This window comes from Lutjanus erythropterus, chromosome 18 (assembly GCF_056507025.1).
Source record: "Lutjanus erythropterus isolate fLutEry1 chromosome 18, fLutEry1.hap2, whole genome shotgun sequence".
In the NCBI taxonomy this organism is placed as follows: Eukaryota; Metazoa; Chordata; class Actinopteri; order Lutjaniformes; family Lutjanidae; genus Lutjanus; species Lutjanus erythropterus.
Window position 1 is genome coordinate 314,040 of NC_139334.1, and position 17,760 is coordinate 331,799.

A 17,760-nucleotide genomic window follows, 5' to 3' on the forward strand; every position below is an offset into this window, starting at 1 on the left:
ATACACTGCTGCTCTTCTTCTTCTTCTTCTTCTTCTCCTTCTTCGGCTTCTCCTTCTTCTTCTTCGCGTGTTGTTTTTTTGGCAGGTTACAGATGTTTTACCGCCGCCTGCTGGACAGGACGTGTGTTTTTCTTCATTAACACACTTTTTTCTCTGAACTCTTCCCGGATGAAACTCCTTCATTTACTGCTGATGTCAATGAACTTCTTTCGTCATCAGTCGGTAAATCTTCGACTGTTTCCGGTTTCCGGTCTGTGTGAAGTGCAGAAGGGTTCAGTGTAACTTTTGGTTCATTGGATTTTCTTTTCAGAAACAAACAAGTATGAAAAATCAAAAATGAGGTTATTTGATTATCGTTATAAAATACAAAAATTAAAATTGAAATGTGCCTTTTTTTTCAGTTTGCCATTTTTCCTCAGTTCTTCACTTTCTTCTTTCTTAAATGTGAATATTTTCTGGTTTCTTTCCTCGTCTCTGACAGTAAACTGAATATCTTTGAGTTGTGGACAAAACGAGACACTCGAGGACGTCATCTTGAACTTTGAGAGACATTTTATGAACCAAACAACTGATTGATTAGTTGAAAAATTACTCCCAGATTGATCCCTGGTAAGAACTTTTTATTATTCTAAGAGTTTTATCTAGAATCAGCTGAGGAGGTTCTACTGAGACACGCGTCCCTTATTTTTCAATTGACAAGACTGTGACAGAAAAACAAATCAGTCAATAGAAACTTTCTCAGCTCCACTGAACTGATCTGACCCGATCAAATCAAACACACACTGCAGTTTTTCTTTATACTTATTTATTTTCACACTTGAACAAACAGTCAAACTGTGCAAATGAATCCGATGAATTCTGTCACACTGGAAAAACTCAAAAGGCCACAGAGGAACTCCAGCAGACTGACTGGGAACTAAAACAAGACTCCACCGGTTCCTCGCCACACGTCAGACGAGGCAGTTGCACGGGGGCCCTGCAGCCACCAGGGGGCCCCAAAAACAGCGTGATGTAGTGATGATCTGCGCTCAGTATCAAAAAGTAAGACTGTCCAGAGATCAGCGGGGGAAAGCTTTACTTACTCACACGTCACTCACATGAACACACTTAGCAAGAATGCTAGCAGCTAGCTGGGTTATTTGTTTATATTTCATTTTGTAATAGATGAGCATTTTTCATGACAAATTTGAATAAACTGAATAAATTCTCTGTTTCAGTTTCTTAAATGTGAATATTTTCTGCTTTCTTTCCTCGTCTCTGACAGTAAACTGAATATGTTTGAGTTGTGGACAAAACGAGACATTTGAAGACGTCGTCTTGGACTGTGATCAACATTTTCTGACACTTAATGGACCAAACAACTAATCGATTAGTGGAGAAAATCACGGACAGATTACAGGAAACGCTTGGAAAAAAGTTGCAGATGTTTGGAGGTATCAAGTTTTGGGGACTAGCTTTTAGTTGCAGAGTATATAAAGTTTATGACCAATCAATTAATCAGTTTGAGTCATTTTTGAGACAAAAAAACAACATAAAAATTCTCAGATTTCAGCCTCTTACATGTGAATCTTTCTGCATTCTGTTGTCCTTGATGGCCGTAAACTGTGGACAAAACAAGACATTTGAGAAAATGACGGACAGGTTGATCATTAATACAAATAAACATTAGCTGCAGCCCTAGTATATAGTTGTTTATAGGTTATTATGCACTGGTTTTACTGGTTCAGTCCACTTTGGATCAAATTTAACTGCACGTGGCCCCTGAACATGAACTAAGACCAGTCTGACACCACGGGGGTTGAAGGGATTTTGTTTTTCATTCCATTTCTCTTTCTAATTTGTGAACACTAAACACATGGACACTGAAAGTCAGTCAGGTCTTTATAACGACCCCATACTGAACAGTTTGTGACAAATAATGAGTCTCAAAATAATTAGAAACTTTCTAAATGAATGAATAATGATGAGTGAGTTTCTCATTATTTCGATAAATTTTCTTGTTATAATAAATTACAGGACCTTTCTCACCTTCACATTGGCTGTAACTAAGGCTGGGCCATAAATCAATATCAAATCATATTGTGATATGAGACTAGATATCATGACACTAATACCATACTGAGGGGGCACGGCTACTATATCAACCAAATCTCACTCTCCACAAACCAACCAAACTCCATTCATAAAATCAGTGACTTTAGCTCACAGAAGTCAGGAGTTGTTGGTCTGCTGCTGCCTCCATCGGTTCATGTGTTTGTGTTACTGTGTCACTTCAGTGAACTAACCCTTTAAAACACTGAACGCCACAAATAATATTGGTGAGATCAGAGTAATCGGATACTTTTAGTTCGCACTGGAATCTACTGGTCATTACAACAACTGGGTCAGTTTTACTGGTCTGCACTGAGTCTCAGTTTCTGTACTGGGTCCTGCTGGTCTGTACTGGTCTGTACTGGTTGTCTGGGATCCTCTGTGGCTGCAGTGGATTTCCCAGCATGCCTCAGTAAACAGGTAATAAACAGGAAGTAAAGCTCGATGCACAGCATCAGTAACGAGCAGCAACAATGTTCTGGCTGCAGCGGCCATGTTGGCTCTGAGTGATATCACCATGGTGATGTCATGGTAACACTGATCCATTCACACACACATACACACACACACACACACACACACACACACACACACACACACACACACACACACACACGCACACACACAGTTCAGTTCATCAGCCAATCAGAAGAGGACCCGCCCTCCGGTCTCTGTAAAGTTCACTCTGATTGGCTGCTTCCTGTCTGACTTCTACTTCTTCTCTTCTGTCGGCGTCACTGTCAGAAAGACGAGCCTCCTCCATCGTCACTGATCCTTCCCATGATGCTTTTCTCTGCCGGGCGTGGACAGGTGAGCTGATCTCAGACCAGCAAGGTCAGATGGGTCACAACATCACGGGTCAGGAAGGTCAGAGGTATCCACGGTAACCTGCAGATCAATCAATCAACATTCACTTACAAATTGAACAGATGATTCCTCAAACCTATGCAACTAGTCCACAAAACTCAAGAACTAGTCCCCAAACCTCTGAAACTAGTCATCAAACCTCTGAAACTAGTCCTCAGATCTTGGTCACTAGTCCCTAAATCTCTGCCACTAGTTCCCAAACCTCTACAACTACTTTCCAGACCTCTGAAACTAGTCCCCAGACACCTGCAACTAGTTCTTTAGTCCCAAAATCCCTCCAAAAATCCTCAAACATTGGTAACTAGTCCCCTGACCTCTGCAACTAGTCCTCTAGTCCCCAAACATCTGCAAATAGTCCCCAAATCTCTGCAACTAGTTCCCAAACCTCTACAACTACTTTCCAGACCTCTGAAACTAGTCCCAAGACACCTGCAACTAGTCCTTTAGTCCCAAAATCCCTCCAAAAATCCTCAAACATTGGTAACTAGTCCCCTCATCTCGTCTTCTTTGCATCAAGTTTCAATCACCTTGATGAAGATGGTGTCATCTTTGATGTAGCTGCCGCTCTCCAGGACGCTCTGAGACACAAAGAGAGGACAGCCGGAGGCGATGTTCATCTCTGCTGCAGGACGTCTGAAGCTGCTGCTGTTTGGATCAGGCTTGAAAGCATCACCCAAGTGTTTCCTCGACGGACCCTGGTCCATCAGCATCAGAGTCACCTGACAGACAGGAAGTGTGTTAGCATCATGTTGGCCGCCAAAGAACAGAGAGTTAAATCTGTTTGAATCCAGAAAGCCTCACTTATCAAACACCTGGTTAAAGTGTCAGTAATCTGTCAGTAACCAGACAGTGCCCAGTCAAGAGACCTACAAAACCAGCCTGTGGAAGGGCCAGGGTAGTGGGGCAATCAACCTCAGTAGGTAACCAGTCAGTAAACCAGTAAGTAACCAGTCAGTACCTTCTGTTTGAAGGGCCAGGGCAGCAGGGCATCGTATTCGCCCCGCATCACCACAAAGAACAGCGACAGGTGTGTCCCCTTGCCCATGCCGTCTCCGTTCAGGTAGACACGGGCGCACATCTTGTACCCAAAGTACCCGGTGTAAAACGGTTGCGAGTACAGTGACAGCGTCTTCGCCGCCACTGCTTCCTGTTTCCGTCTCTTGTAGTCACGAATCTTCCAGATCAGAGTTCCATTGTAGCTTGCCGTCTCCAGCACCTGGAAACGCAGGTCCATGTCGGCCAATCGTATGTCATGGACACTCAGCATGTCGTCATGGCGATTCATCTGAGTCTCCAGGGACGCTGTGGAGAGGTGGACATGGGTTATTTAGTTACCGACTGACTGTGTGCAAGTCCCCTGGCCTCTACAGCTAGTCCTCAGACAACTACAACTAGTCCCCTAACTTCTGCAACTAGTTCTTAGACTCTTCAACTAGTCACCAGGCCTCTGCAAGTAGTATCTGAACATCTATAAATAGTCTACAGTCCACAGTGTGTGTGTGTTCTGACCCAAAGTATGTGTTGTGGATCCTGTCCCACTGCGTCCTCCTTGTTCCAGAGCGTTCAGTCTCGTCCGAACGTTCTCCAGCGCTCCCCTCAGGTTCTCCACCTCGTCTCTGAGCACGCGAAGAGAACGCAACTCCAGCTCCACCTCCAGGAGCTTCTCTGAGTGGGAGCTCATTAGTTTCTGTGGAAGAGACACGTGATTGGCCGATGTATCTTACAAATCAAATGATGACCTTTTAATCATGAAACAGATAAACTAACAGAATAAATACGTTAATCTCTGTCTGGTATTTATTGTGAGAGAAAAGAGAGTTTGAAGGTCAAAGGTCAAAATGATGTTGGGATGGATCAACTGTTTGAATCAGGTTTGTTTTAACACCAGTCTTTTCTCAGCTCGACTGATAAACCTCTCAGAAAACTACAGCTTCCTCATAACGCAGCAGCCAGTTGACCATCAACTGATGTCATTTCAAGGTTTTAATCCTGTGACTAATTTGTCTGATTTTGGTGGAAGTTTAACACTTTCAGTGTTTCTCAAACTCTCAGTAATCTGTTCCCTTTGGGGGTTTTCTTTTCAGCCAAATACTCACTGACCAGCAGAAATAAAGTCTGTATAAAGAGGGACAGAACAGTCCTGCGCCGTCAGTTTCGGTTCGTCGAGGTAAATCCCAGTAAAACGGATTCTTCCTGATGATAACGGGGTTTTGTTGGCTCCGTTTTCACTTTCTTTTTCGCTTGTTCCTCCGTGTTTTCAGCTGTAAAACTGCTGCGTTTCAATCACTAATCCATCTGGTTGACTTTTGTCTGTTATTCAAACAGAAACAGAAACTGTGGTGGTCCTTATTTATTTATTCATTAATCCTGTATTTACCCAGAAGGCCCCACTGACATACAAGATCTCTTCTTCCTGTGACAGTTGAGACTTTTTGATTAACAACTGTATTTTAAAAACAAATATTGAACATGTGGTTTTAATTAGGTTGGTTTCACGTGAACATCTCAGTAGAATGAATTTTAGATTGGTGTTACCTGCATGGTGGCCAGTTTCTGCTCCATCTGTCGGTTCTTCTCTCTCAGCTCGTCTTTCTCGTTCTCCAGTTCGGACAGACGGCTGCTGAGAGCTGGAAGAACTTTATACCTCTCCAGTAGCTCACCTTTAACGTCCTCCACCTGGACAAACCAGACACACATCGGTCAAAGTCAACCTTCTGCTGCAGGTACGGTTACCATGTGAACTGACCCTCTGTCTCTCTGTCCCTGACCCTCTGTCCCTGTCCCTCTGTCCCTGTCTCTCTGTCTCTGACCCTCTGTCTCTCTGTCTCTGACCCTCTGTCCCTGACCCTCTGTCCCTGTCTCTCTGTCTCTCTGTCCCTGACCCTCTGTCCCTGTCTCTCTGTCCCTGTCTCTCTGTCCCTGTCTCTCTGTCCCTGACCCTCTGTCCCTGTCTCTCTGTCCCTGACCCTCTGTCTCTCTGTCTCTGTCTCTCTGTCCCTGACCCTCTGTCCCTGACCCTCTGTCCCTGTCTCTCTGTCCCTGTCTCTCTGTCCCTGACCCTCTGTCCCTGTCTCTCTGTCCCTGACCCTCTGTCTCTCTGTCTCTGTCTCTCTGTCCCTGACCCTCTGTCCCTGACCCTCTGTCCCTGTCTCTCTGTCTCTGTCTCTCTGTCCCTGACCCTCTGTCCCTGACCCTCTGTCCCTGTCTCTCTGTCCCTGTCTCTCTGTCCCTGACCCTCTGTCCCTGTCTCTCTGTCCCTGTCTCTCTGTTCCTGACCCTCTGTCTCTGACCCTCTGTCTCTCTGTTCCTGACCCTCTGTCCCTCTGTCCCTGTCTCTCTGTCCCTGACCCTCTGTCCCTGACCCTCTGTCTCTCTGTCCCTGACCCTCTGTCCCTGAAGAGGACACACCTGTTTTTATTGTCCACAGTCCACAGATTCTGTTTTGTAGTACAAGTTCAGATACTTAAATAAAAAAAGTAGAAATACAAATTCATCTTGTTTAAGACTCTGGAATAACTGAACTTCACCTTTCTTCGTCTGTTGTCGCTTTCATTTTCTTACGTCTTTTCACTGTGATACGTGATACGTCTATGTCTACTTTGTTTTGTTACGTCTTTTATGCTGTTTTCTCCTCATTGGGTCGATTTAAGATTCGTTCTGACTTTTTGACTTGTTCAATCTTTTTCAACTTTTTTTACGTTGTTTTTTTCTTGTTATATCATTTTTTGACTTGTTACCTTTTTTGTCTTACAACATTATTTTTACGTTGTTTGTCTTTTTCATCTTGTGTTGTTTTCCGTCTCGTCCCGTCTGTCCTGTCTGATGTCCTCTGATGGATCCTCCAGTCAATCGTCTTTTCTATGTCTTATTGTTTCGTCCATTTAGGTTGAAATCAGTCTAGATGATTGAAGGCGGCGCACGATGATGCAAAATTACAATAATCAATAATTCACCTCAGAGTCATTCAAACTAAAGAAACGAGTCTGTTTAGAAAATGTGAGGAGGAGAAAGTTCAGATATTTGTGTTCAGATGTCAGAAAAATAAATGCTGAAGTAAAAACTTGACTTCAGCATAGTAACTAAGTATTATATAGTTAGTTTTCTCGGTCTGGTTGCTATGGTTACCTTGTTCTCTAACGTGGAGTTCCTGGTCGCCATCATCCTCAGGTGTTCAGCTGCGAAGGTCGACTCATGTTGCCTCATGTCCTGATTCAAACCCTGAAACACAAACAAACACAGTATTTGTATCTGTGTGTGTCACATGGGACACACTGAGAAGACAAGAAGAAGAAGAAGAAGAAGAAGAAGAAGAAACAGAGGAAGAGAAGAAGAGGATGACGATGAAGAGTTACCTTGAAGGTGCAGCCGTAGCGATGAAACTGACAGCTCACCTGAGCTTTGGGACAGTCGTGTTGATGACTCGTCAGCTGAAACACAAAACCAATCAATCAGTCAGGTTTATCAATACTAACTGCTGCTGTCTTCTGATTGGACGGCGGAGGACAAAGTGGATCAGTACCTCGCTCCGGGGCAGGGAGGAGAAGGAGCAGTGGTTTGGACACGACACCGGGAACGCCGGACACACCGTCTCTTTGTGTTTCTGAAAACAGACATGTTCTTCATCATCATCATCATCATCATCATCACATCAAAAACCTAAAAAAAAAAAATCAATATCGTAATATTTTCACCTATTTATCTTTCTGTCAGACAGACTTTTCTGACAGGAAATCACTGATAAATAAGACAAATATCATTTTCTACAAACCAACCAAACTCCATTCATAAAACCAGTGATTTAACTCTCACCAGTTTCACACCTGCAGTGGCTGATGGGTAACGGTTTGATAACTTCTTTAATCTGTATGGCTGCTCTTCTATTTACACACTGACAGAACAGAAGATGCTGTGACACTGCAAAGTATTTCCTGTCTTAATTATGCGTAATTAAGTGGGCGTGGCCTCTTTGAGCGACAGGTGGGTCACAGGTGGCTAGCCGCTTCATTCGGTCGCCTCAGCTCCACCCACACCTGAGAGTTTGCCGAGTCAGGCGCTGACAAGATGGAGACGTGTTCTCTACAGGTGGGTGAGCTGTGATGTCAGCGGTGATGTCATGAAGTACCTGCAGGTCGGTCAGGGGCATCTTGGTCATGCAGAACTCGCAGCTCGTCTCTCTGTGTTTACACTTCCAGCTCAGGTGGTCGGGAATCTCCTTCCTCATCATCCGCTCTTTACATTTACCCAACGGACAGGGAACCTCGAAGAACGGACACACATTCAGGTGGTCCTACAGGCAGACAGACAGGTGAGAGACAGACAGGTGAGAGAGAGAGACGGACAGGTGAGAGACAGACAGACAGGTGAGAGACAGACAGGTGAGAGAGAGAGACGGACAGGTGAGAGACAGACAGGTGAGAGAGAGAGACGGACAGGTGAGAGACAGACAGACAGGTGAGAGACAGACAGGTGAGAGAGACAGACAGACAGGTGAGAGACAGACAGGTGAGAGAGAGAGACGGACAGGTGAGAGACAGACAGGTGAGAGAGAGAGACGGACAGGTGAGAGAGAGAGACGGACAGGTGAGAGACAGACAGGTGAGAGACAGGCTGAGGTGTCCTGATATCATCATGGTGATTAAACTGTTTGATTAATGCAGGACAGCCCACAGCCAATCAGAGAGCAGGACAGCGTCACATGTTGTTTTGCTCACAGGTATCTGCTGCAGACTCATCTGCTCCTGACAGCCGTTCGATTCACTGCGACAGTAAACCTTCAGCGCCATGATCTCCCGATGGCAGCAAACGTCTCGGAAGATCTGAAACACAAGGAACCGATCAATAATCGACCAATAATCAACAACGACAACCTGATCTCTGCTGTGATGTCACTTCCTGCCCACCTTGTCTTTGAACAGAGGCTCCATGTCAGCTGGACATACCGGGTTCGGATGGCTGCAGGACAGAGGACATGAAGTTACTGAAGACGAACAACGTCCGTCTGCGTCGTATTTTTCAACCTTTGATTTTCCAACTGACGAAACTGTGACAGGATTAATTAATCAAACTGAGAGAAAAATGAACAGATTAATCGACAATGAAAATGATCTTTGGTTGCAGTGAAGACCCACTGCTCTTTACGGTGAAAGGTGGCGTAACACACACCTGGAAACCAGTCCACCTGTCTACCTGTCCCTGTGCGTGTCTCACCTGAGGATGTCGTTGATGCAGCTCTGACAGAAGCGGTGTCCACACTCGGTCTGGCGGGGCTGACACAGGACCAGCCTGCAGGCCTCGCAGCAGTATTTGGCTTCTGGAGTTTCTACGAAGTGATCTCTGAATCCTCCGTGAAGAGGCAGGAAACCTGCGGGGACACCTGGACACAGAGACACACCTGAGCTCAGACAGCCTGGACACAGAGAGTCCGATCGCAGCAGCATCCAGTGGACGTCTGAGGACCTGCGGCTCAGAACCGTGCTGATTGGACCTGAACAGAGCTAATTAATTGATACAACTCTTAGCCAATCACGGTGCGGGGCTGGGACCAGCTGATGATGTGGGTGTTTACCTTGTGAAGCGGTGGGGTCGCCGGGAGGCCAGGGATTGGCCGGGCGGTGAGAGGGCGGTGTGATGGGTGGGACCACGGAGAGGGGTGTGGCCAGGGAGGGCGCCACCTGCTGGAGGGGAATCTGCACCTCCCTCCCGTCAGCACTCCTCCCCGCTGACATGACCTGAGGAGGAAATGAAACAGTTAACTGTCTGCACATGCTCAGTGGAGGCCAGCAGAGGGGCGTGGCCAAATTAAACGAAACTTTCAACACTTCAGCTCCGTTACTTCAACTTCAACTGACACGTCATCAACTTCATAAACTCAAATACATTAAAATAAGATCCAAAAATAAAGAAACGGAAAAACTTTCTTGCAATTTTCACTTCAACAACCAACTAAAAGCTGCAAATGTTTTCAGAAAAGCTGCTGTGAAAAAAAAAAAAAAAAAAAAAAAAAATGAGAGTCAAAATAATCACTATTAGAGATTTTCTCTGAAATGTTCAGCTGCTGTCTACACGTCCTCGAATGTCTCGTTCTGTCCTCAACTCAAAGATCATCAGTTTACTGTCAGAGACGAGGAAAGAAACCAGAAAATATTCACATTTAAACAGCTGAAATCACAGAATTTACATTTATTTTTATTATTTTCTATTTTACTTTATGATCCTCATTGTTTTCTTGTCGTTTTGAAAAAAAAACAGCCAAAGCAGCTGAAGTTTCTTCATGTCAACGCAGAAGAAAACTTAAGTGAGCAAAATACAAAGAGATGGCCTTTGACCTCTACCATGACCACACAGAATCAGCTGTTCTACACACACACACAGACACACACACACACACACACACACACACACACAAGAAACAGAAACACACATCACTTCCTGTCACGGCTCAGCTGTGGGGATGCTAGGGGCTTTTCCATCGCCTGCATCATTAACACACACACACACACACACACACACACACACACACACACACACACACACACACACGCTTACTTCCTATGCGTGACATCACCACAGACTCTGATTTACTGACCAGACTTCAAAATAAAAGCCCCGAACGATTCACCGATCAGCAGATATGATCCCGTGTATGTGCAGATGTTTATCAGTTTGTTACCACGGCGATCACATGTTCACCGTTTCCTGAGCTGCAGCTGCAAGATTGAAAAAAAAAAAAAAAAAAAAAAAAGACTAAGAAGAAATTAATTTATTAATTGATCCTGTCACGATCTCGTTAGTTGAAAAACAGGTCCAAACGTGTGAAAACACAGAGGAACGTCTCAGCAGAACCTCCTCGGCTGATTCTAGATAAAACTTCTGCAATAAAAAAAAAGTTCTTAGCAGAACCTCCTGGTTCTCCTATGGCAACAAGTTGAAGAACCCTTCGTTGTTCTAGTTAGCAGCTTCATTTCTAAGGGCGTGTGTAACGCCGTCAGAGAACGTGGAACATGTTGCCATGGAAATAAAACTTTGATTGAGGGGCTGTTTGCTAAATGAAACAGTTTTAAGATTTTGTAAGTCTGATTAATCGATTAATCGATTGTTAATTTTACGGACAGAGCTGACGGTTTACAGTCCGAAAAAAATTCTTTATTTAAATTTAATAGATTTTTAAGGCCGACTCAAACTCCTCAGTTTTACCAGCTCATAATGACACCATTAATTCACTGATAAAAATTCTCTGGTTTCAGCTTCTTGGACTTTGGGAAACATTTTTCAACATTTTCTCAAGCTTCTGAGATTTTATGGACCAAAAAAGAATCAATTAGTGGAGAGAATGATTGACAGATCTGCTTTCCAACTGCTGATCATTATCGATCAACAGATGAGGTGAAAACGTGGATAAAATAAGACGTTCTTTCATTCGTTCCACAGCAGAGACATTTTCAACAACTTCTGACAGATGTCGCTCTGAATGCTTCACGTGTTTGCACCTATTTTTTTAACTGACAGGATAAATTAATCAATTAATTGAGAAAATAAAGGATAGATTAATCAACAATGACAACAGTCGTTAGTTGCAGCCCTTCTTACATGACATCTAGAACATTTTCACCACTTTATCTTTCTGTCAGACAGACTTTTCTGACAGGAAACCACCCTAATATCAGACAAATATCACTCTGTACAAACCAACCAAACTCCATTCATAAAATCAGTGATTTTAACTCAGAACTCAGAGGTTGTTGTTCTGCTGCTTCATCTGTTAGTGTGTTTGTGTTGTTGTGTGACTTCAGTGTTTTAAAGGGTTCAGATTCACCGTCTGTGTGTGTGTGTGTGTGTGTGTGTGTGTGTGTGTGTGTGTGTGTGTGTGTGTGTGTGTGTGTGTGTGTGTGGAAAATCCCTGTCAGCTCTCTGAACTTCTGCCTCATTTGTTCAAAGTGAAACTTCACCTGATGCAGTTTTCACTTCAGCTCGGACATTGGACCTTTTATTGGAATCATCCACAGATTATTATTATTATTATTATTATTATTATTATTGTTGTTGTTGTTGTTTGATTAAAGTTGTGATTTGTGATATGATGAGTAGAAATGATCATTTGTGCATCACAATGTTCATTTTTACTGAGAAAATCAAATCAGATCATGATGATGTAACATTTGTTGGCTTCTTTCACCTGGAGAACAAGATTTTTTTCATCATGTTTTCTCACATTTTTCTGTTTTCAAAGCATCGTGATCTGGTTCCGGTTCTGCGATTTCAATATTACCCATTTTAAATGAAATATTGTGATGCCGCAGAAACCAATACATCATTCTCTAGAACAGTGATTCCCAAACACTGGCTCGTGACCCACTGGTGAGTCGCAGGAGGTTTTATTTGGGTCAGCAAATAAATAAAAGACTGTGGAAGAAATTCTGAAAAACTGAGGATTTATATCTGCGGTACAGATTTTATAAAACATTTAAAACGTGTGTATTATTTGACGGATGAGACAAAAACAAAAGCTTATTACTTCCACCTAAAATCACTAATTTATCCTCGTTTATGAAGTCGGCTAAAATGTCCTGCACTGTAAAAAAATAACTCTGAATTGTGGAAAACTTACTTGATTTTTGAGCTCAACTCAACTCAAAGACGTCTTTTTTTTTTAGATAATTTATTTTTCTTCTTTAGATAAACTTGAATTTGAATTTGACATTTAGAAACCCACAAATATATATTTCAGATATTACTGAGTAAACCTCTTTAAGTGAAAATGAATAATGGTTGATATTTTCATATTTTCAGCACAAACATAATGACAAATCAGCTCACTGTGGATGTTTTTTTGAGTTTCTACACAAGAACGAGCTTCAAAAAGCCTTGAAATGGAAAGCAATAACTAATTATAATGTAAAATGATTAATATTTCGATCAATAATAATCCATTCATTGTTTTGAGTTGTGGACAAAACGAGACATTTGAAGACGTCATCTTGGACTTTGAGAGACATTTTATGAACCAAACAACTGATCGATTAGTGGAAAAATTATTGGCAGATTGATCACTGGTTGAAAATGTCCAAACATGTGAGAACGTGAGAACATGTGAGAACATGTGAGAACAGGTGGAGCGATCTTCAGACCTGATTTTCAATGACAGGATTGTGACAGGATCAATTAATCGATTAATTAATAATTTAAATAATAATCACATCGTGCAGCTGTGGCTCAAAACAAAGATGTTTTGTTTAGTTCAGATCCCTGAAAGAAAGAAAAAACACACACTTCAGTGTGTTTTTCAAAGAAAATCTGATTAATGATGTAAATTTTCTTTTTGCAAATCATATCGAATCTGAAATATCAGTCACAATATTTGCAATTTATATATTTCTTTATATATTCCTTCAGTCCCAGCTTACAAAGATCAAAGTTTCCCCTCTGGTACATAATTTGCAGAAGTAATAAAGTACAATATTTATGTCCTCAGAATACTCAGCGTGTTACTAAATATTTAAAAGTGTAGTAATATTGAGGCCTCTGGTCCTTTTATTTATCGTTATTAAAAACACCAGTTTTTAGTTTCAGCCCCGTGAATATCAGCGGCCGTACGTCCGTGAGCTCCACCTGTTTTTCAACCGGTGATCAATCTGGCAATGATTTTCCCAACAATCGATCAGTTGTTTGGTCCATAAAATATCAGAAGATATTGATCACCTGCTGATTAGTAAAACATACTGAGGGCAGGTAGATTTTCTGACCAGACAAGTGGGGAAAAAAACAACGTTGAACTCGGTTTGGACACTCGGACACTCGGAAAGACCTGACCTGTGACGTCAGAGGACGTTTTAAATACGTCGGACTGAAGGGCGGGACTAAGACAGAACCTCGACGTCCTGCAGGCAATCCTGCTAAAAAGCTTTTTTGTCCCTCCAACAGACCCGTAGTTTGACTGAGCAGTTACTGATCTGATTCTGTTGTCCTCAAATCATGAATCAATTATTGAGACAGAAGGTGGCGAGACGTCCGACATCATCCTTTCATTTATCAATTATTCATCCTCGTTAGTCGTTTAAAAATCTCAGAGCTTCTCTTTTCTTTCTGTTTTCCAGTCCTGTTTTTTTATACTGCGTTCAAACTATCGTCATGACAACAAGATCCACCATCATCACGTTTTAATACTTAATAAATACTTTAATGATCCCAGAGAGTCTCCACCAGTAAACTGTTCAAATACTAAATGATAATAATCAGAAATAACTTGATAACTAAAAATAAAACAGCGGTTTTCTCATCCACGCATTCAGGATGTAGGAAAATATCGATCCAGATGATTACAAAGATATCACGTTTCCTGATACTGTATCAATTTTTAAAAAACTGTATCATAATTGGGAGTGCTACAATTTCAATATTAAATCAAAAATCAATCAAAATGAGCTTTTGACCTCAGTGATCAAATGATATCGACTTTAGAAGAGAAAACTTCACCAAAATGTTGATGATTATTTAACATTTTAAATAATTTAATTAAAGAGACAAACACTCAGAACATATGAATAAATGAAAACGATGATGAATATTTTAATCCTGTCGACGTCAGTTTGGAGGAAGAAGCAGCTTCTCAGTATTCATACGAGAGCTGCAACGACGTATTGATTATTAAATGATTATTGAATTAATCACCAACAATTTTGACAATCAAACGTTTCGAGTCAATTTTTAATAAAAAAAAAAATCCAAATTCTCTGGTTTCAGTTTCTTAAATGTGAATATTTCCTGGTTTCTGTCCTCGTCTCTGACAGTAAACGAGACGTCGTCTTGGACTTCGAGAGACATTTTCTAACATTTTATGGACAAAAGATTATTGCCAGATTGGTCACTAGTTGAAAAGTAGGTCCAAACACGTGAAAACAGGTGGAGCGCACAGACGTCCGTCCATGTCCCCCACCTGTCCTCACAGGTTTGGACCTATTTTTAAGTTGACGAGACTGAGACGGGATTCGTTTTTCACTATTTTCAGACATTTTATGAACCAAACAAGTGACCGATTAATGGAAAAAATGATCGACAGATAAATTGACAATGAAAATAATCATTTTTTTATCTTGCGTCTTTTTTGTTGTTGTTTTTCTTGTCACACCGTTTTTTTGTCTTCGGTCTCTTTTGTCTTTTCTCGTCGTCTTACATCTTTTTCATCTTGTCACGTCGTTTTTGGTTTGGATTGATCAGTCAAATAATGGAGAAAATGAGACATTTGAAGACGCCATCTTGGACGTTAGGGGAAACAGATGGACATTTTTCACCGTTTTCTAACATTTTATGGATCAAACAACTAATTGTTTGTTTCCTCAACAGATTAATTGATTAACTAACTATAGATCCACTGTCGGTCTACTTTTAATAGATAATAAAGACTAATAAATGAACAATAATTCCAGAGCATCTCTATCAGTCAGTGTGAAACACAAACAGTAAAACTTTGATCAAAAAGAGATTCAAATAATCAATAATCAAACGTCTGAGTTTCTCTGTCCAGGTTTCAGGTCACACTGAAACTTTCATTTACTTTCACTCTGAGTTTGATTATTCAGGTCTGTGTGTGTGTGTGTGTGTGTGTGTGTCAGATTTAACAAACACTTCTATCACGTTTAACTCTTTGATTCTTCAGTTATTGATCTGATATTGGTGACTGATTTCTCTGAAACTCTGATGTAAACACACTGATGCTAACACACTGTTAGCATCTTTAGCTTCTCTGCTGTTTGTCCCACACACACACACACACACACACACACACACACACACACACACACACACACACACACACACACACACACAGAGCTAGCTGTAGCATCTGTTGTATTTCCCTCCACACACACACTCAGCTAACATGTTCTCCTGATGTTCTCCCGGTGTTCTGCTCGGGTTCCGCGGACTCACATGAATCTGCTCTCAGGCCACAGCTCGGCTCCTGTCTCCTGTCTCCTGGTGTCCTCCTGCTGTCGGTCTGTCCTCCTGTCCGGGATTCAAACCGTCCTCCCGCCGCTGCCTCGGAGCCTCCGGGCCTCAGGTGGACTCCTCATGGTCCGGGTTCAGGTTCTGCGTTCTCCGGGTTCTCCGGGTTCTGTGTGCGTGTGAGAGACAGAGAGACAGAAGCGACTGGGATCCAGTTCAGAGATCCAGCGGGGAGGACTGGGCTGATCACACTGGAAACCCCCTCCGCTGCTTCCGCCCAGGAAATCCCCCAGCTGCCCGGAGACAGGAGCGGCCACAGGGGGCGCTGTGACGCACGCAGGCACGCTGCTCCGGGCTGCGGCACAATGAATGGGGCGGAGCCTGGTGGGGGCGGGGCTTCGCGACTGGCGGGTGGGGCGGGGCCTACGTTAGCCTATTGAAACGAATAACACCATCTGCTGGACGAATGAAGGAAACACAACATACAAATCTGGATTCAACCGAGACGAACTTTAATTTAACAACAACCTTCCACTAATTAAATCTATAAATATATTTTAAAAACACCTTTTTACTAAGAAGATATAAATCTATACTCAGCTAATGGAAACTTAGATTTTAAAACAACTAAATGTATAAATATAAATAAAAAATAATATTTAAAATGAAATATAAATATTTTAAAGTACAAGATATACATTTGTACTCAATTACATATGATGTTAATTTATATTTAAACAACTCCCCGCTGATTAAACGCATACATATATTTTGAATGAATCCGTTATGATCTATTTTTAGATGTACTTTGTTTTATTTAACATGTATAATGTGGTAATATTACACACAGAGCAACGGGGTTCACTAATATTGTTTTAAGACGTAAGTCTGATACTTTCTGTACTAAATTGATTTAAAATATTTTGTCGATCTTAATTATATACTTCATAACTTTAAAGGCACTCCTCTTTGTCAGTTGTTTTAAGAATAGAAGGAAAAGTTTTTTCATTTTCATGCCACAAACTTAATGTTGATATCTGGATTCTCAACTATTTTTAATGTTAATAACTGGGTTCTTCGCACTGATATCTGACATAGAATATAAATATTAGCAGCTTTAAATGCTCAGAAACATCCCAAACCATTGAAATAATTAGATTTGAAAAGTTACTTGGAACAACACAAGTGTTGCATAAAATAATAAGAAATGCTGTAGATAAATAATAATAATTGACTTCATTATCAGACTGAGGATTTGATCATATTTGGTAAAAGTGACACAAATAAAAATCTTTTTTCTCAGTCCTGCTTGTTTCCTCTGTAGGGCAGAAATGGTGCTTTCACAAAATATTAACAAATAAGACTTTTGATCAATAATCTTCAGTAATGACTAAGTGGGTAAAGACACATAATGGAGCAGCTACAACAGGAAATGACATCACTTTACTTCAGCCTTCTTTTCCTGTCTGCTAAACATGAGCATATTAGCTCACTAGCATGACTGCTGGATGTTTATTATTGTGACTCAGATATCAAAGTAAACTTGTTTAATATAAATTATTGAAATTAGTTTTTTGTAAAATATAAAATATAAAGAGTTCAGATGTTTCTGACTGTAATATTTGAATTAAAGTGTTTGATAAAAGTAGCTTTAGCACAAAGAAAATGAAATCAGAAACATTGAAATAAAACTTTTCCTGATTCCTGTCAGCGCTGTGAAACACTTGATTTTCACATGAAGTAACTTCCTGTTTCCTGTTGTTTTTTGTGTCTCCTCGTCTTTGTGTTGATTATATTAAATATTTAATTTAACGTTTGGACGTTCAGAAAACAACAAACACGAGTTTAAAAAAAAAGAGATGAAAC

At 41.4% G+C, this 17,760-nt stretch overlaps 1 protein-coding gene across 1 annotated transcript; it reads right to left on the reverse strand.

Moving 5' to 3' along the window:
- Nucleotides 1-2,937: 2,937 nt before the first annotated feature.
- On the reverse strand, nucleotides 2,938-16,205 carry traf3 (TNF receptor-associated factor 3). Its single transcript, XM_084743121.1, has 14 exons — nucleotides 15,880-16,205; nucleotides 9,524-9,686; nucleotides 9,166-9,331; nucleotides 8,859-8,910; nucleotides 8,670-8,774; nucleotides 8,081-8,245; nucleotides 7,478-7,558; nucleotides 7,311-7,385; nucleotides 7,084-7,176; nucleotides 5,494-5,634; nucleotides 4,468-4,645; nucleotides 3,917-4,260; nucleotides 3,486-3,677; nucleotides 2,938-2,979 (listed from the first exon to the last, which is right to left on the reverse strand). Exons 2-14 carry the CDS (start codon nucleotides 9,681-9,683, stop codon nucleotides 2,944-2,946), a joined length of 1,788 nt encoding a protein of 595 aa, XP_084599247.1. The 5' UTR covers nucleotides 9,684-9,686; nucleotides 15,880-16,205; the 3' UTR covers nucleotides 2,938-2,943.
- Nucleotides 16,206-17,760: the final 1,555 nt, after the last annotated feature.

Excerpts from the sequence above, each read along its gene's own strand:
- traf3 (XM_084743121.1), bottom strand. The coding sequence starts at position 9,683 with ATGTCAGCGGGGAGGAGTGCTGACGGGAGGGAGGTGCAGATTCCCCTC. Across the intron at positions 9,332-9,523 it reads CGACCCCACCGCTTCACAAG|GTGTCCCCGCAGGTTTCCTG; the intron begins GTAAACACCCAC and ends CTCTGTGTCCAG. Across the intron at positions 7,559-8,080 it reads TGCCCCTGACCGACCTGCAG|AAACACAAAGAGACGGTGTG; the intron begins GTACTTCATGAC and ends GTCTGTTTTCAG.